General features: G+C 41.5%; 1 protein-coding gene across 1 annotated transcript in view; it reads left to right on the forward strand.

Annotated features, from left to right (window-relative positions):
- Positions 1 to 1,580: 1,580 nt before the first annotated feature.
- gpr39 (G protein-coupled receptor 39) overlaps positions 1,581 to 19,606 on the forward strand; it is a 50,632-nt gene continuing 32,606 nt past the window's right edge. Inside the window, exon 1 of the mRNA XM_031289638.2 lies at positions 1,581 to 2,920. Coding sequence (XP_031145498.1) covers positions 2,137 to 2,920 — 784 coding nt within the window. The 5' untranslated portion in view covers positions 1,581 to 2,136. The remainder of the gene's footprint in view (positions 2,921 to 19,606) is intronic.

Genomic DNA, 19,606 nt, shown 5'->3' on the forward strand with positions numbered 1-19,606 from the left:
AACAATAGACAAACATAAAATACTGTATCCAGTACAGGTTACAATTACTGTAAAAAAAGAAACAAACAAAAAAAGAGATCTAAAAACAACTGAAAATACAGTACAGAAAATACTAGACATACCTGCTGCATTTTATATCCCTTGTGTTGTCTTCCTGTCAACCTTGAAACGTTTTTGACGCCTTTTTTTTCACAGTTTGTTTTTGCTTTTTCCAACGTTTTAAATTGTTACATTTTTGGATATAAAACAAAAATTGAAAACGGGTCAATTTGACCCGAAGTCAACACAAGGGTTAAAGTGCCTAAACCTGATTGGTGTGTCTAAAATTAAGCCATCATGTGTTTACGTGGTAAATGGCTGTGTTTCACAGATTGGCTCATAGGTGTGGTCATTTGACAGTTAGTGCTTTGGAATTGCAAGGAAGTGACATCATGACATACTTCTGTGTGTAATGAATACAAGTGTGTTTAGTGTTTTGCAAAAAGTGTGAGGCTGACATTGTGCTTATAGTGGTGCACATCTGGGCCAAAGCAATCGGCAAAAACTGTAATTGTAGACACACCAATCAGGTTTAAGCACTATACAGTATAAAATGCAGCAGGTAAGTCTAGTATTTTCTGTATTTTGTACTGGATATAGTATTTCATGTGTGTCTGTTGTTTGCTGAGCTAACAGTGTTATAGCCTACACACTACTGTAGTAGCTGTATATAAACTGGGACATGTTGTTGTTGGGATTCTCCATGTTGACATGTTGACTGATTTGGGTATATGGAGAGAAATAAATGATATTTTCCTCAGTCTGCAGCATTGGTCTTGTGTAGTGTCTGGTGAACTTATTATATATTTGCACTTTCTCTGTGTACTTCATTTACAGTACTCTTAGGTTACCAACTGCAGTGTGTAAGTCATATGGAACGTGTGTGTTTTATATGGTAACAAAATATGGTTTTTAGAAATTAGTGTATAGTTTTTGCAAAGGGTCTGAGGTCTTCTGCTGATTGGGTGTGTGGCTGTGCTGGTTGTTTGTAGTGTTTAGAAAAACTGGTCCCTGCTTTCAAAAATAGTGCTTAAGCAATCTGAAAAAAAAACTGCATGTATGTAACACTAACATACCTCCTTCAGCTAACCTACGCAGCTATGCCTGGTTTATTTCAGCTCGGTTCCTGTTTGTACTCCTCAACTTCCCTGCACTTAGTTTTTTTTATTTATCAAAAACTATATACCTCGTCCACTTCTCTGTCTGCCTAAATAGTTCTTTTCTGCCACATTCTCAGCCGTGTTTAATGTCACTTCTTCTCTGAATGTCACTTTCAGCTGCTCCAGCTTTGTCTTTAACAACTCCAAACTAAACTCCTACGGTAGCTTGTTAATCTCATCCAGTTTTATTTATTTGGTCAAAGTCAGTCATGTTTTTATTCAGTTTTTTTTTCTTCTTCTTCTAATTGGTTTCCAAGTTGCATCCCATTTCATGTTTCTTTATTATATTCCTAATCTCAACAGTAACTTGGCGTAAAACCAAGTGTTTCTGTGAAAAGGGAGGCACATTAGTTGTGCTGATAAGAATTTGAGAGCAGGCCTCAGGGCTCACCATGTCTGACGAAATGTTTAACTGCCCTGCCCTCTTAGTATAGGTGGGAGGAGGAAACCTGTGTGAGTGGAGCGTTGGCTAACACTTTGCTCAGACTATGGTGAAACCAACTGAGCCTGGACTAAAAAAAAAAAAAAACCTGCGAGGACTCTCGGGGATCCCAGAGGATCATCAGGTACGGGAGGAGATGGGCCAGGCTGGGAACCACACACCGGACTCTTGGTGATAAGAGGACACTGAATATTGAAAAAAACCATCCCAGAAACTTATAAGTACTGGACTGGATCCTCACATTCTCTACTGTAGTGTCATGAAATGTTCCATCTGCTGTGATTTGGAGTTGACCGCCCACTGGGAATACTCTCCTTGAAGAATCAGACATCATTCCAGACAAAGAGAAGTATTCAGTGTTAAGTTGTTATCTCGGAAAACGGCTCACTTCTGGCTCTAATCACAGAGACTTCACCCAGCAGAACTGATAAGCTTAAGGGGAGGAAAAAAAAAATCAATATCTGGGGAAAAACCTGAGCTCCCCACTCTGTGACCATGGTTGAGGAAATGGAGAGAGCAGATGAGAAAGACTGGCATGAGCTTGAACCCAACTACCCTGTCAAAATCTTCCTGACAATCTTCTACAGCCTCATCCTGGTGACGGGTATCCTGGGTAATTCAATCACTATCAGAGTGACACAGGTGCTGCAGCGTAATGGCTACCTGCAGAAGAACGTCACCGACCACATGGTCAGCCTGGCGTGCTCGGACCTCTTGGTCCTGCTCATCGGCATGCCGGTGGAGCTCTACAGCGCAATCTGGTTCCCGTTCACAACCGAACAAGGGAACGCTTTCTGCAAGATCTACAACTTCCTGTTCGAGGCTTGCAGCTACGCCACGATCCTCAACGTAGCCACGCTTAGCTTTGAGCGCTACGTCGCCATCTGTCACCCGTTTCGCTACAAAGCCTTGGGGGGGAAACGCACCTCTGCCCTCATCACCTTTGCCTGGCTGGTGGCCGTGCTCGTGGCCCTGCCGTTGCTGATTGCCACGGGAACGGAGGGACACATTCCCGTCCTGGCGGAAACCCCCGTCCAGAATCTGACTTTCTGTACCAATCTGCGGGAGCACTGGGTGATGTACAGGGTCAGCATCTTCGTGGCTTTCATCGTGTACATGATCGTGCTGGTCTGTGTGGCCGTCATGTGCCAGGCCATGGTCCTCGTCCTGCGGAAGCCTTTGGGATGTGCGGACGGCGGCGTCAACGGAGCTCAAGGGTCCGCCAAGCACGAAGATTCAAAGGCCAAGACAGCCAGGAAGCAGACCATCATTTTTCTTGGTAAGGTAGCTGGTTTATTATATGTAATATATAAAATATAATCCTCCTAGTCATGTTTATTTTTTTGTTGTCCTCTTTATTTATATAATTCCAGATAAACTTTAGTTTTTCGTTTAGATTGTCTTTAGGGCTGCACGATATGAGGGAAATATCTAATTGCGATTATTTTGACTGATATTGCGATATGATTCACGATATTGGAGGGAATGATCATTTTTGTATCATTATTCTCATTTTCATTGAAAAAAAAAAATATTTATTATTATTTTTAAATATATATATATATATATATAAAAGATCGAAGTGTGATTTTTGTGAGGATCTGTACCAATCAAAGATATTTTCTTTAGTCTGTAGGATAGGATTTGTAAGCCGGGACGTCTCTACAGCACCACAATACTTTTTTTTTAACATACATTCACAATGGTTTGACACATATTTTGCCGTTAACAAATATTGCGCCCCCTCTGCGATTTGGATATTTTTACTAGTCCATGTTGCGATTTCGATAAAATTGCGATTAATTGTGCAGCCCTAATTGTCTTGCCAAATGTTCTTCGTATAACTTTCTTTTAATATCGTAAAGGTTCTAACTCTCCGATACTCCTGTTGTACCTCTGAGTTTTTCGTTTTTATTGCATTTCTCGCAAGATCATTCTTCTCTTTAATTTTCCTCTTTGTAATGCTGTCCAAGCAGAAGTGATGCTCCTTATTCATAGGCCTGGTTTGACTGATTGGTACAGACTTCCCCTCTACTTTATTCAGCCTTAATTAATCTTCAACATCATAATTGGATAGGTATTGTACCCAGTGGTGTTGCAGGAGCGGTCAGTGAATCAACGCGCATTCTTCTTTCGTAGTGTAACAATGATACGTTCCTTTATTGCAGAACAGCAACATAAATAAAACTCATCTTAAACAGAAAAAAGGCCGCTTGTCTCAGAAATGCGGTTGATAATTAGTTTGCCCTTCCGCTCTCTAGCAAAAACACACAGCTTTACCTGCCCGAGGTGACGTCTACATATAGAGTTAACACCCCCTGACATCGTCATCATCATCATCAACAGTAATTATGATCAGCATTAGTTGAGATATATATATATATATATATATATATATATATATATATATATATATATATATATATATATATATATATATATATATATATATATATATATAGGTGTCGGCGTGATTATAAACAACATGAATGAGGTATAAAACACAAATCAGTGTAATGGCTTCAACACTCCGGCCCCTAATTGACCGGTACAGGGCAATTCATACATTTATGAATGGGAAGCATACACTCAAGAGTCCTTTGTGACAATATTCAAGATTGTCCATAGAATTTTAAGAATAAACCAAAATAAATATTCCATTTAGTTTTGATAGTCCATTTTGCAAAATAAGTTCATAAAAATTCAAAAAGGAAGGGTTCAACGCAGATTCTTGTTTGAGAGGAAAAAACAAAAAAAGAGAAGAGAGAAAAAAAAAAAAAAAGAATAAAAAGATAAGTTCAACCGAAGTCCTTTCAGGAGTTTAGTAAGAAAAAAGGTGCATACGTCAGACCCGTTTCATCAGGTCATGCCTTGTAGAAGGCAGAGCTTTGTGATGGGCCTTTCCAAGGAGCCATTTTGTGTCTTGATCTTGACCCGACGTATATGTCCCTTTTTGTCGGGGAAGATCTCCGTGATTCTGTCCGTGGGTCAGGAGTTGCGTGGTGAGCTTTCATCAATGATCAGCACTATGTCTCCATGCTTTAGATTCTTTTTAACCTTATTCCATTTCTGTCTTTCTTGTAGCAGTGGAAGGTACTCTCGTGTCCAGCTTTTCCAGAAGAGATCAGCTATGTATTGGGTCTGTTTCCATCTTCTTCTGGAATAGGTATCTTTTTTGTCAAACAGTCCAGGTGGAAGAGTAGGCATTCTTTTCATTTGAAGCAGGTGGTTGGGTGTCAGAGGTTCTGGATCTTTCGCATCCTGAGATAAGACTGTGATGGGCCGGTCATTCATGATCGCTTCTACTTCGCATAGAGCTGTTTGGAGACTCTCGTCATCCAAGGTCTGTTCCCTTGTGATGGAGTAGAGGATCTTTTTAATTATTCGGATGAGCCGCTCCCATACTCCTCCATGATGAGGACCATAAGGAGGATTGAATGTCCATTTGATACCTTCAGCGTGAATCGCATGCTGGATTTTACTGAGGTTAAGGTGATTAAGTGCTTCTCTTACTCCCAACGAAATTTGTACCGTTGTCAGAAACAATTTCTTTCACTTGGCCTCGTCTGCAGATAAATCGTCGGAGTGCAGAAATGCAAGAGTCCGTATCCATTGAGTATGCCATCTCTAGGTGTATGGCTCTGCTTGCGAGGCACGTAAACAAGGCTCCATACCTTTTGACTTTGCTGCGGCCACGCTTGGTTTCTATGGGACCAAAGTAGTCCAGTCCACTATGAGTAAAGGGTGGCAAATCAGGTGTTATCCTGTGTAGAGGTAAGTCAGACATCTTTTGTGTCATTGCTGTGCCATGCCATCTCCTGCAAAGTACACAATCCCGTGTTATACTTCTTGCAGCAGAGTTTGCTCTAATGATCCAGTATTTTGTTCTGAGTTTTACAATCATTTGATTTCTGCCACCATGACCCACCAAGGTGTGGATGTGGCGTAGAGGTATCTTTGACAGGTGATTGTCCTTGGGCAGAATGGCTGGATGCTTGGTTTCCTCTGGCATTGCCAGCTTACTTAGTCTGCCTCCAACTCGCAGGATTCCATGTTGGAGGATGGGATCTAATTTATAGATCCTACTATTTCTCTTTATGGGTAGGCCCTTTTGTAGAGAGGTCACCTCATCCTGGAAGGATTGTTGTTGGACATAAGACACGAGTGATTGCTCAGCCTTGGCTAAATCCTCCATGGACAGCTGTGACCCAGTTGTGTCCAAGCCACTAATTGTCTTTTTTAAACTCAATTGCCTCAGGATTTCTTTGATCTTTAAGAACCAGGCAGTTGATGTGATCAATTTGTCCCATGATGAGAAGTGCTCGATAAAACGAGTCAGAGGACTTTGATGCAGCACACCTGTACTGAAAGCCACAGCTACCTTCTTGACCTCCGGGTCACCGTGGGACAGTGTAGGTGGTACTTGGGTCACTGGCCAGTCTGTTTCAGGTTGCATCAGGAAATGTGGCCCTCCCCACCAGTGTCCTTCTTGAAGGAAGGTCTCGGCTTTCATGCCTCTTGATGCACTGTCTGCAGGGTTAAGTTCAGTCTTTATGTGGCGTCATTGGGATTTGTGTGTCAGATCTCGAATAATGGACACCCTGTTAGCCACATAGGTTTGAAACCTTCTGGAGTCATTTTGGATGTATTTTAAGACGGCGGTGCTGTCAGTCCAAAAAACGGAGTCTCCGAGGGTTAACTCAAGCTCTTCCTCATCATCCTGTCTATCCTAGCCGCAAGGACTGCGCTGGCAAGCTCCAGCCTTGGGATAGTCACCACCTTTTAAAGGTGTAACTCTTGCTTTCCCAATCATAAACGCAATGTGAGGTAGCCCACTGTCACGAGTCAGTTTCAGATAGCTGACTGCCCCATAACCTCGCTCACTTGCATCACAGAAGTGGTGCATCTGTGCTCCAGTAACGTCAAAATCTGGCGGTTTAAGGCATCTCCTGATTCTTAAGATCTTTCAGCCACTCCTTCCATTTATCTGTGTAAGCAGTCGGTATCGACTCATCCCATCCACAATTTAGCTTGTACAGGTCCTGCAGTATTCCTTTCCCGGTCAGCAGGACTGGTGCTAGGAACCCTAGAGGATCGAATACTGAATTCAACACCGACAGAATGCTTCTGCGGGTGATTGATGGTTGTTTCGGGGTGATCGAGAAGAAAAACATGTCTGACTCAACGTCCCATCGCATGCCAAGAGCTCTTTCTAGGGGCAGTTTGTCTTTATCGAAGTCTAGATCTTTGACCTCTTTTGCTCTCTCATCCGCTGGAACAGAGGCAAGGACTGCACGACTGTTACTGGTCCATTTGGTGAGCTTAAATCCACCTGTGGCGCATACTGATCTGAGCTCCTTTACCAGACAGATTGCTTGATTCTCATCTGGGACAGATTTGAGACAGTCGTCTACATAAAAGTTGCGACGAATGGTGCTCAGAGCGTCAGCGCCACACTTTCCTTCATTATCATCAGCCGTCCGCTTCAGTGCAAAATTGGCACAGCTCGGGGATGAGACTGCTCCAAAGAGATGCACCGTCATCCGGTACTCTGCTAGCGATTGCTTAGTGTTGCCGTCTGGCCACCACAGGAATCTGAGGAAGTCCACATCATCTTTAGGAATTCTTACTTGATGGAACATTCCTTCGATGTCCCCCATCACTGCTACTGGTTTCTGTCGGAATCTGAGGAGTACACCCAACAAGGTGTTCGTAAGGTCTGGGCCCTGCAGCAGCTCAGAATTCAGAGAAGTTCCTTGGAGCAAAGAGGTACAATCGAACACCACTCGTATTGTTTTTTTTCGTTTGTGGTAGACACCATGGTGAGGAATGTACCATAGTCTACCATCTGTCCGGGGGAGTTGTTCCTCTGGCACTCTTTCTGCATGCCCTTTCCTCAAGACGTCATTCATGAAATCATTACAGTCCTTCTGAAAGACTTCATCTCTTTGAAATCTGCGGGCAAGATCTAGTGCTCTTTGTTCCGCCACCTTCCTGTTGTTTGGCAGGCTGATGTTATTCTGACAGAACGGAAGTCTTATTTCATAGTGGCCAGCTTTTCTTTTGACTGAGCTGTTCATTACATGCAAGAATTTCTTGTCTTCAAATGAGTTTTCTTGTTTCTCATTGTAGGCCAACTCTGAGAAGTCCTGGTTGTATTGGTGTACAAGGAGCTCTTCCAGCTTGACCACTGATATCTTATTAGACATTATCTGAGGTCGACCATGCTCATCCATAGATGCCGTACTGCCGAGAGGTCCATTTATAGTCCAACCTAGGCGTGTTAGGACTGCATAGGGTCCCTCACCTTGACTATTGATCACTTTCAGTGGCTCCATAGCCTTTGGGACGTTTGCACCGATCAATAGGCTTACTTCTGCCTTGATGGGTCTTAAGTGGACATCCTTTAGGTAAGGCCATCCTTTTATCTCCTTCTCTGTAGGAATGTTCTCTTCACTTACAGGAATGGCGTTTTGTGTGAAGACCTCTGGAAGTTCTATGAAACTATTTCCATCCAGGCTGCATACTTCCAGTCCTCTCATAACATGGGTTTTCACAGGCTTTTCATGACCCATCGTTCGGAGTAAAAACTTATTTTTTTCTTTCCTCTGACAGACAACTGTTCCATCAGTTTCTCCGTGACAAAAGTAGCATTGCTTCCGGGGTCTAGAAATGCATAGGTTTCTATTAAACAGCTGCCTTTATGTACCTTCACCTTTACGGGTACCACTGCTAACTTGTAGTCTGTGGTTCTGGTTCTGTTTACTGTTTGTGCTGCTAATGACACCATAGCAATTTGTGCTGCCGCTGAAACTTTAGCAATGGAGTTGTTTCTGGTGTCTGAATCCTGCTTAGCTGCTGGCTTGGGATTTCCTGGAGTAAAGTTCTCTATATGCAAGACAGTGGGGTGCCTCTTCTCACAGGACCGACACGTGAGACGTTTCTTGCATTCTTTACTCATATGACCTTTGACCAAGCAGGCAAAGCAGAGTCCATTTTTCTTTAGCAGCTCAACTTTCTCCTTATGGGGAATCTTTGTTATTATCTCGCATTTTTTCCATCACATGCTCTCCTTTACAGAAAGCACAAGGCCTGACAAAGGCGTCAACGGCTGTATGGATGTCCTCTGGCTTGTATTCCCTTTTCTGTGCATTGGTGCTCATGTTGGTTTCTTTCTTGGGAACGATAGTCGTAACAAAGCTTTTCTTGCTGCTAGATCCCATATACGGTAAGTCTCTTTTGGACTTCCTCCCATTTATGCTTCCAGCAGAGTCCTGGATATCCCCAAAGACAGGATCTTGAATGATTCTGGCCTGTTTTTCCATAAACAGAACAAGGTCATGGAATTTAGGTCTCTGCTGTGTTCTTTCAGTGATGTCACGCCATTTTTCTCGAAGTTTAAATGGGAGTTTGGAAACAAGTCTTTTCATGTTCGATGGTGAGTCCAGCTCTGACATGTATGGAAGCTCCTGAACTGCATTACCACAGCCTCTTAGATAGAGGGCGTAGCTGTGAAGTGCCTTTCCATCATCTGTACGTATTTGGTTCCAGTTTAAGGCCTTTTCAACGTATGCAGATGTTACTTTGAAATCGTCACCAAAATGATATTTAAGTAGGCGCTTTGCTTCCTCGTAACCAGTTGTTGCGTTCATGTGAAAGCAGCTTTGAACTAGTTCTTTTGGCTGACCTACAGTGTACTGTTCCAGGAAGTACAGTCGATCCTCGTTACTGTTGGTTTTTTCCTCAATGTTGTGCTTAAAAGCCATCATAAATGGACTGAAAGTGAGAGGATCACCGTCGAACACCAGCACCTCCCTTCTTGGGAGTTTAGATTCTTTCTGCTGTATCACCAGCAGATCCGCCAAGTCTGTTTGTTTTTGTATAATGTTTGTGAGGTCGAGGCCCTGAGCCGTTTCACTTCTGGGAGTGGATTCGCCTCGTCTATGTGGTTCCTCTAAATGGGGGATTGTTGTAGTCCTTGGTGCTTGCTCAGACCCTGTTGTGATTCCAGTAGGTGGTGGGTACTGAGTGCGTATCAATTTTTGTAAGGGTGTTTTTAGGTATAGCTCCTATCCGTGCAAACTCCAGTTGTGCTAGGCTTCCTTCTATTTCACCAGATGCATTCATTAGGTCTTCCATTTCTTTTCCAGGTTCTGAGTCTTCATCACTTTCAAATTCCTCCAGAGCCTTTAGCCTCGCATCAGCTGCAGCAAGATCTGCCTCCAAGTCCAAGGATTCCATTTTTAAACCCAGCTGATGCTTCTCCATTTCCAATTCATGTTTCCTCTTGAGAGCTTCAGCTCTGGCCTGCAGAGCAGCTTTGTCTGCAGCAGCCTTCATGCGCGCTGAAACAACGGATGAAGATTTAGAAACCTTGGAACTTTTAGAACCTTTAGAACCCCTTGAGCCAGTCTGTGAGACACTGTCTCCTACATCCACAAGAGCTTGTGGATCGGACTGAGTTTTTATCCATTGATCCACCTCAGTTAGAAAAACATCATAGTCAGCCATTTTTGGCTCATACCAGTCCACAGTCTCATTTATTCTCACATCCTCAGGCAGCAGTTCCTGAACAGATTCATGACACGCTTTAAATTCCTCCAGCAGTCTTAGAAATTCATTTGCACCTTCATTAATACTGGCAACATCAGCACCCCCTTTCATCAGTGTTTTTATTTCATTCATTTTCCGTGTACAGTGTGAAAGTTTCCCTCTACGTGATGCGCTGAGTGATTTTGAACGCTTTCCTCTGTTGCGCAGCGTCCATTTCAGTAATCCCGGCTTCAGTGACTCCACATTCAGTTCCTTCTGCCATTGTTTCGGTTTTCGTTTTCAGCCTTTAATATTCGTTTGTACAATTCTTTTTCAAGTACATCCGATCACTTTATTTGAATATTCGTTAGTATTTCGGTAATTATTCATTTAGTTTTATTCCTTCATGCGCACAGCCGTGCTTTATTTCCATTTCAGTCCGTTCAGACCATTTACTTTCTTTTTGTAAGTAGATCCTTTTATTTTCATGCACCTCTTCTTTGTTGCCTCGTGTAGGCCTAATACCTTTTTATTTCCATTTGCTCGTGATATTTTCATTCATATCTGAGCGTCACTTTTAAGGTTTCCGCTTTCCGTGCAGCGATGTTGGTCCGCTGTATGCAGCCTATAGTTTCAGTGAGTTCGTAGGCAGTCTTATGGATTTAATATTTAATTGTCTGCTCATCAAACACTTCTTTCATACATTTGTCACTTTTAAATGTTTGATCGTAACCAGGCTCGGAAAACAGCACATTCGCTCGTGTACTCACGGTACCGGTGAAATCAGATTCTGGCAGCAGTCCAGATCAATCCAAAAGACACTGACTACGGTCTCATCCATTCATTTCCACTGTGACTGGGGTCCATTCTGGCGTTCAGATGGGCTAATTATCAACTTAATTGTAGGAGCGGTCAGTGAATCAACGCGCATTCTTCTTTCGTAGTGTAACAATGATACGTTCCTTTATTGCAGAACAGCAACAGCAACATAAATAAAACTCATCTTAAACAGATAAAAGGCCGCTTGTCTCAGAAATGCGGTTGATAATTAGTTTGCCCTTCCGCTCTCTAGCAAAAACACACACCTTTACCTGCCCGAGGTGACGTCTACATATAGAGTTAACACCCCCTGACGTCATCGTCATCATCATCATCATCATCAACAGTAATTATGATCAGCATTAGTTGAGATATATATATATATATATATATATATATATATATATATATATATATATATATATATATATATATATATGTGTGTCGACATGATTATAAACAACATGAATGAGGTATAAAACACAAATCAGTGTAATGGCTTCAACAGGTGTAGTATAATGTATTGTAGTGGGTATACTGTATATGTATGGGCCTATATATATGAGCCAGAATGGGCCTTTTTTTTGGGGGGGGCATGTCAAAGTTTTGAGCGTCAACGACTTAATTTCCTGCATTCTGACACACTTTTATGCACCAATTTACAGTGGAAATACCTTCATTTAGCCTATGTGAAGAAGAAAAACACAGATGACATTTCAAAATATATCAAATTTATAATGAAAAGTAGCTTGTTACGTGTCATTGGGCATTTTTAAGTGGGTATACAGCGTATACCTGCGTATCACGTAGACTACACCGCTGATTGTACCCAATCAAAGTTTTCTAATTCCCTCCGTGCATCCCTGCCCTTGTTGTAATTCTTCCTTATAACTTCATTTCTTAACGTTTTTGTGTAACAAATGGCCTTAAACATCAAAACACAGGTGAACACATGGTCCCTTTTACCTAAAGGGTTTAAATACTGAATATCATCCATCATATTTCCCTCATTTGTAACTATAAGATCCAGCAAGTGTTGTGTCACTGCCCCGCCATCCTGTTGGTTGCTGTATGTTGAAACGACAATGCGCTAAGAAAACAATCCAGAAAATATTACCCAATGAGTGGGGGGGCGGACGTCGATTATTTCCCCTGCTTCTCCTTAGCTTCTTCATGCAGCTGTCCCTCTTTTTCGCTCATCTTCTTCGTAAGATTGTTCACAGTTCTTACCTTAAAAAAAAAGAAATCCTTGTCATTGGCTCAACGGTGAATGTTATCAAGTGTTATTTTTGGGGCTGCTATGTATGGTGGTGTGTGTCTGTGTCTGTGTCTGTGTCTGTGTGATGTTGATATATTACCAGCATTGCTGGAGTTGTCCGGACATGCCAGAGAGCCTCTTCATCTGTTTACGCCAGCAGTGAGAACACCACCTTGACTCTGGGCCACTAGTGGAAGCGAGAAAGGCTATACTTCCAGTCTTATGACCATTCAAATGATGGATTACACACACACACACACACACACACACACACACACACACACACACACACACACACACACACACACTCTTTTTGTTTAGGGCGTGCTCTTGGACTGAAAGTGCAGATAAACCATCTTGTGATGGTTACTATTGCTTGTGTGTTTTTCCAGAGAAATACATGTTCAGTCCTCCCATGCTGTCAAAATTAGGTGATACAACAGGATTAAAGTTAGTGAAAATATGAAAACATGGGTGTCATATTTTCAGTAATTAAGGTATTTCTGTTCTTATAACCACTATTAACAATGTGAAAAGTGCTCCATGTCTATATGTTTTAAGTGAGAAAACTCAAACAAAAGACTCCCACAGAAATTAATATCAAATAGAACAAAAACAATACTGCCATGAAAAAATAAAATAAAAAAAAAAGAAACCGAGAGAAAGCTCCCAAAAGACCTCAGACACGGACTCTCCCTCCAGGCAGTCAGGTATGAAATGAGGCCAACCCAGATACAATTTGAATAACAGAATTTTCAGAATAACCCGAATGTGAGCACCAGGGTGGACATCCTGAGGACATGAGCACCGTCTTGGTCCAGTGGACATCCGCTAGCATTGAGCAGGAGAAGGGAGGGACTCGGAGATGCTGATGGTGCAGACAGGCTGACATGAGAAGAGACAGGACATACAGCAGACAAACTCCCAGAATCCCTCAGTCAGACAGCAGATCAGTCACAGAGGAACGGCCACATGAATAAACAGTAGACTGACAAGAAGCAGGACACACGTTGGAGATAAACTCAGTTATTCCCTGTATAATGTACACATGCATATCAGTTAACTGTTTCTCAGTAAAGGATTAAGAAAGGGAATTTATTTTTCCTGTTTATACATCAATATGTAAAACCTTTTAAAGCTGAACTTCAATATTGTTTTTATATCAACTATTAATTCAAGGACTATGTGTGTCTTGTAAAAACAAACTCAAAGAAAGAACGCCCAGAGAGAGGAGCTGTCGGCGACCAAACGGAGCTAAAAGGAGAGCAAATATTACAGTTCCACTTGTCAGGTGGCCAGAAACAACTCCACATGAATGAAATGGTTGCTCCCTGTCTGCTCCATGTAAATAGGCATTTGTTTGCCAACACCTGTTCACTTAATTCAGCACCAATTCTATCAAGGAAAGCAACCTATATGAAAGACGTAACACAAAAACACTTCACTAATCTGTTGTGTGTTCATGTTTTTAAAAAGCAGCATTCCAGATTTTTGTTCTGGAAGTTTCAAAGAAGTGTGAAAATGGCTGTTGTGTTACATAGTAAATGTTGTAACGTGTGCCTTCATAGGCACGCAAAAATCAACCAGAATACTTGTTTAATTCTTTTCTTTCATTTAGAGTAAAATCAGGGTTCCCACATACTGTATTTTCATGGACAAAATTTCAAAACTTTTCCATGACTTTTCAAGGAACCTTAATAAAAATGTACATGACCATTCCCAACATATAACACATGGAATATTAAATGTACACTTGCCGGGCAATATTCAAACATTTTAGGATCCTAGAGCTACTTTACAGCTGCAGCAAATAGTACGGGCTATCAGGCTATTCACGGAGGATTACTTTAAACAAATAATTTCAATAAACAAACAACAAAATTCCATGACTTTTCCAAAACTTTCAAGGATTTTACTGCTTCCATGACCTTTCCAGGCCTTGAAAATGAGATTTTTAAATTCCATGACTTTTCCAAGTTTTCCATGACCGTGGGAACTAGGGCTGCACGATATGAGGAAAATATCTAATTGCGATTATTTTGACTGATATTATGATTGCGATATGATTCACGATATTGGAGGGAATGATAATTTTTGTATCATTATTCTAATTTTCACCCAAAAATAATATTTAAAAAAATGGAATTGATTTAGAGTGTGATTTATGCGAGGATCTGTACCAAACAAAGATATTTTCTTTAGTCTGTAGGATACAGTGTGTAGGCCTGGACATCTCTGCAGCCCCACAATACTTCATTCAGAATGGTTTGACACATATTTTGCCTTTAACAAATATTGCGCCCCCACCCTGCGATTTGGATATTGCACTATTGCACCATATTGCGATTTCGAAAAAATTGCGATTAATTGTGCAGCCCTAGTGGGAACCCTGTAAAATGCAGTTTAAATGACATCTCTCTAATTCCAGAAAAGAAAGTTTTCTAAAGAAAGAGCATGCTGAGAAAAAGTTACGCTACGTGCAGCTTTGTGATACCTGTCATCTACATCCCAGCTGCTTCCAGCAGCAGATGACTAGCTACATTTTTTTTTTTTTGGGCACTTTTCAGTAAGCATGATGCACAGAGGTCTGCTACATAGGAAGGCACACGCCTAGTTGTGATATGCATGTAAGTGTATTTTTTGCCAGTGTCTGGGCCCCTAAACACAAACTTCAAATAGCTTACCAGGGTGTCCCATTTCACATATCTGCATGATGTCTTATGCTTGTACTTGTCTTTTAACTTTCGTTAATACATTGAACTTGAAGTAGTGTAGTGAGGGCAGCATATAAACGTCAAATTCCCTTGTGTTGGAACAAAATTACTGGCTTCATCTCCCTGAACATATGACCTTTTTTTTTTTTTGATATGATTTTAGTGTTAAGTATGATTTCTACGAGATTATCAGATATTTTCACCAAACCCGAGACCCCAAGCAGTGTTTTCACAATGGAAACAAGCGTGAGTTAGTCTGTAGTTACATATCTATGTGGTGCTGTTTTCCTCTGCATTCCAGAGCGTACCATCACCACACTGTGTGTTCTCTCTCACACACACACACATACACACACACACACACACACACACACACACACACACACACACACACACACACACACACGTGTACACCAAATACTGACAACTACAAGCACATGGGTCTGACTCACAGCATTGGAATTCATTGTGTGCTTTTACAGCTCAGTCTCACATTTTTAAGGGTATTGATTTAATGTTGCTGGTTGCTGCCGGAGTTGCACTGCCAATAATTTATAGTTGTTTGTAACTATGACTTTTGTTTTGTGTTGTATGTAGTTTTCATGGTTACGTAATGGGTGGAATACAAAATGCACTTACTGTATGTTGCCTTGAAACGCAATCTGAAACAGAAGATAATAACCTCTGGGAATACACTACTTTTAACGTGAAATGCCCAAACTCTAAAGCCCAGTTAAATAATGACAGGTGTTTTTGTGTTTTGACACTGTAATACTTTTTGAAACTCACATTTTCTTGTCAAACTGTGAGGTGTAGCTCCCTGGTTGAAGTTGTGGGGGGGGGAGAGAGAGACATGAGGCAAAGGTACTGCGTGAGTTGAAAGAGCTACATGCATGCTGGTGATCTGACAACAGCTGGAACTGTCAGTAATTGTAGTTTGGCCACTGATTTGGAATGCTTATCAACCAGGTCTGCAGCAGCAGTGACTGTGACCCAGCTAATGAAGGCAATGAAGGTACTTTAAAAACCCTAGCACCTGATTGTTAGTTTTGCCGACCGGATACGTTGAATCTATTAACCAGCGTTGCTCTAGTTGGTTGTAGCGCTATCCTATTGCGTGCAGAGTGAATTTGAAAGACAACCGTTTATCCCGCCCCTCGGATTGAGCCCTGCCAATGGTGAGTTCCCAGACCCAACATCTTGATGTGGGTCTGGCTTGTCAGGCTACGGGTTTGTATCATATCCTACGAAAACGTATGCACAACAATTTGTATGATATTTAATCTATCAACTAGCGTTCTGGTACCTGATTGCTGCAAATTGCATCAAAAGCCACACTCCTTTTTGGAGTCATAATTTAGTCACATCTAAACACACAGATATAATGGACTTATTTTTACATTCAGTTTGATTTACACTTCCCATATCTCAATTGGCCGTCAAGATTAAATATCCATGAATCTGCTTAGAAATGACAGAAAAAAAAGATGTTCCTTATAGTTCGAGAACTGAGAATCATCATGTGTTTTCTTCAGTATCAAAGTAATCCAGTGATAGTTGTCTTTACCAGTGGTTCCCAAACTTTTTCACATCAAGGACCCCTAAACTGACACAAATTAGACGACAGGAACCCCATTTGATAGGATTGTAGCTTTTAGATGTTTTATTACAGAAAGTCTATTAAACACATGACCAAAAATAGTCATACATTCTGTCATTGTGTTACTTATGGATGGAATTATAGTGAAAATGAATTACTCCCCTTTTTGCTGGGGACCCTCTGGAGCCCCCTTAAGGACCCCTCAGGGTCCCCGAACCCCACTTTGAAAACCAATGGTCTATACATCCCTAAGTACATTGAAAACAGGAACTGCTAATAGCTAATTCGGCATACTTTTAATTGAGCAAATTTGCCATAATGTAAATAAATATAGGCTAAAATGATTTGTCCCAACCCGAAGTGTGACTCAGTGAATCCATGGCAAAATTATACTTCCTGTTTACGTTCCCCAACGCATCATGGGAAATGTGTTTCCGAAACATAGAGATGATTATCCAACATGGTAGTAGTCAGACAAAGAATGAGGAGTGAAAATGCATAAATATGAACTTTTTTCATCATAACATTGTTCCAACGTCCCTGGAACACTGACTTTCTTCTATCTAAACTGGCGGGGAGTGCCGGGCGCAATTGTCTCAATTTTGTCTATGGGGGCCCACAGTGCTAAACTTTGAAAACCTCGGTCTATCCCAAGTCACAGCAATGCTGTGGACATTAGTTTTATAAGTACAATGACGTATTGTATCATTTAACCTGTTTGCAGCTACATGAACTAGTTTAAAGAAGTGACCTTAAAGGTGTAAATAGCACCAATAAACCGTTTTACAGATCTTCCTTCTTAAATTTTTAAAGTTCATCTCGAGAAGATGTTTTTGACAAATCTATAGTGTGCATCCTTTACACTGTTTAGGGGTTGGCACTGTGACTAGAACTATAAGCTCAAGTCCTCAGGACAGCCATGTATCAGCACCACTGCGAGTCGCTGAGCCATTTAATCAGCCTCGCAGCATCCTGTAGAGGAAACCCTAATGATGGATACATGCTGACTTTCTGCCAACTCCTTTACCATTTATCTTTTAATAAGATGCTGACATATCTACTCATCTAACCTAACACAAAAGGTTGTTTCTTCTTTATGTAACAAAATGATTCATGAGTGCACAGTATATTCCATCTAGTCATACACACCTATGTAAGCTTTCAGTGTTTCCTTGAGTACAGGACTGCAGCACTCTGGCCGTGCTGATTCAATTACCAGCCAGTCGTACATCCTCACCAGTCTAATTATGTATTAAGGATTGGACAGTGTGTGAATCAAATTGAGTTTCTGTGCTCTGATGACCTCAGATGGATGTGGGAGGAGGGGTCAGCTGCATTACAAGCAATGCATAAAATGGGCTTTTATCCATTAGTCACAATCCCTGCGCAGCTTCATTGCCTGATAGGACATAATTGTTCCTGTCCTGCTGTATGGATGGCATTTTGAACGTGCTTACACACATTGACACCAATTGGTGTTAATGGAAGAGAGATTATGATACTGCCACTGATGGCCATGATGGAAATGAGGAGGAGGGGGATGATGATGATGTTGAAGACGGTGACGCTGACGATGATGTGATGATTAGCAGGAGGAGATGGCGGAACAAGGAGGGAAACGTTCAAGTTTCAGTTTTGTTGGTCGTATGTAGGTTAGTCTATATCCACGACGTTCCACTTCCGGGATTGCTCCGGTGCTGCCGGAAATTCCGCCGGATGTCCCTTACCTTCCTCTTTCTGTGTTGGCGTTCTAAACTCGGATGTCAGGCTTTATCCTGGAAATGTACTTCTCTTGATCCAGACTAGGGTAACACTAGTCACTGACATGATAAGCATCTGTGAGCAGGTTATACTGTGAGAGTATTAAATAGACAGAAATGGCACAGTTTTTGCAGGAGGAACAGGTCCTGCTTTCAAGCTCCATCTCTGGTTCTTCCATATACTGTATGGCAGTCCGCCACTATCCTCCTGACCTTCCTGTGTCACCTCACTACATGTCCTGACAGTATAACCTTCAAGAGGGGACTTTTTCAGTCTCTCCCACTGGTTATGCCAGGCTAGTCAGCTAACGTTGTGCTAACAGTAGCTCTGTCATCAAACCCAAGCAGACATTTGCTGATTTCCTGGAGTGCTGAGTTAGGGAGCCCATTTATCTTTAAAGTGGCTGAAACCAGTGCACTGCTTAGGCAGCTACTGATGCTGTAGATGCTGTTGGTGCTATTCCCAATGTAACTCTAAACTGTACTGTTAATTGAACTGTAAACATGTTATGCCTTTTTGTGGAAGAGTGGGATACATTTAAAATTCTTTCTTTCTTTCTTTCTACTTTTGTTAATTTATCAACCTATTCTTGTGGAATAGTGGAATATCTTAACTTCTCAGCTTAAGTGAATTATTATTTAACCTTTTACATTATTTGTTCAACCATGGTATTAATAAAAACTACAGGATAGTAAGAGCTGAACTGTTGCTTCATTCATCCAATTTCCACCACCATGGAAAAAGTGGGCCGGTCTTAGGCCTGGTACTCCTGGGCTGAAAAGTGGCCCCACTCCGGCCCTGGTCAACGGTACAATGAAACGGGTCAGCTCAGCAATAAATAAACATAAAAAGACAAAAAGGATAAAATTACATTAAAAAGATAGACGGATAATAAGATAAAGTGACAATAACTGGAAAGATAGAATGTGATGGCATTGCTTTGCAGCGTACGCAATAGAAGAAGAAATCTTATTTTATTTGTCACACACAGTACAGTGTGTTGTGAAATTTGTTCTCTTCGCATTTTCACTTATCCTAACTAATAATGAGCAGTGGGCAGCAATAGTTTGGCGCCCGTGGGACTAAAGGGACGTGCAACACGCATCTGCATTTGTGGAACAGCCAGTAGGAACTTTTCTAAAGCCTGAGCCAAGAGGAGGTGCAGAAGTCTAATTTTCTCTCACACCATCTGAATTACAATTACATTATGAGATTTTTTGCCAATAAAACTGCCTAACCTGCTTTAAATACTGTGCAGAGCCTGTGAAACACAGATCATGA

The sequence above is a fragment of the Sander lucioperca genome, chromosome 8 (genome assembly GCF_008315115.2).
Source record: "Sander lucioperca isolate FBNREF2018 chromosome 8, SLUC_FBN_1.2, whole genome shotgun sequence".
Classification (NCBI taxonomy): domain Eukaryota; kingdom Metazoa; phylum Chordata; class Actinopteri; order Perciformes; family Percidae; genus Sander; species Sander lucioperca.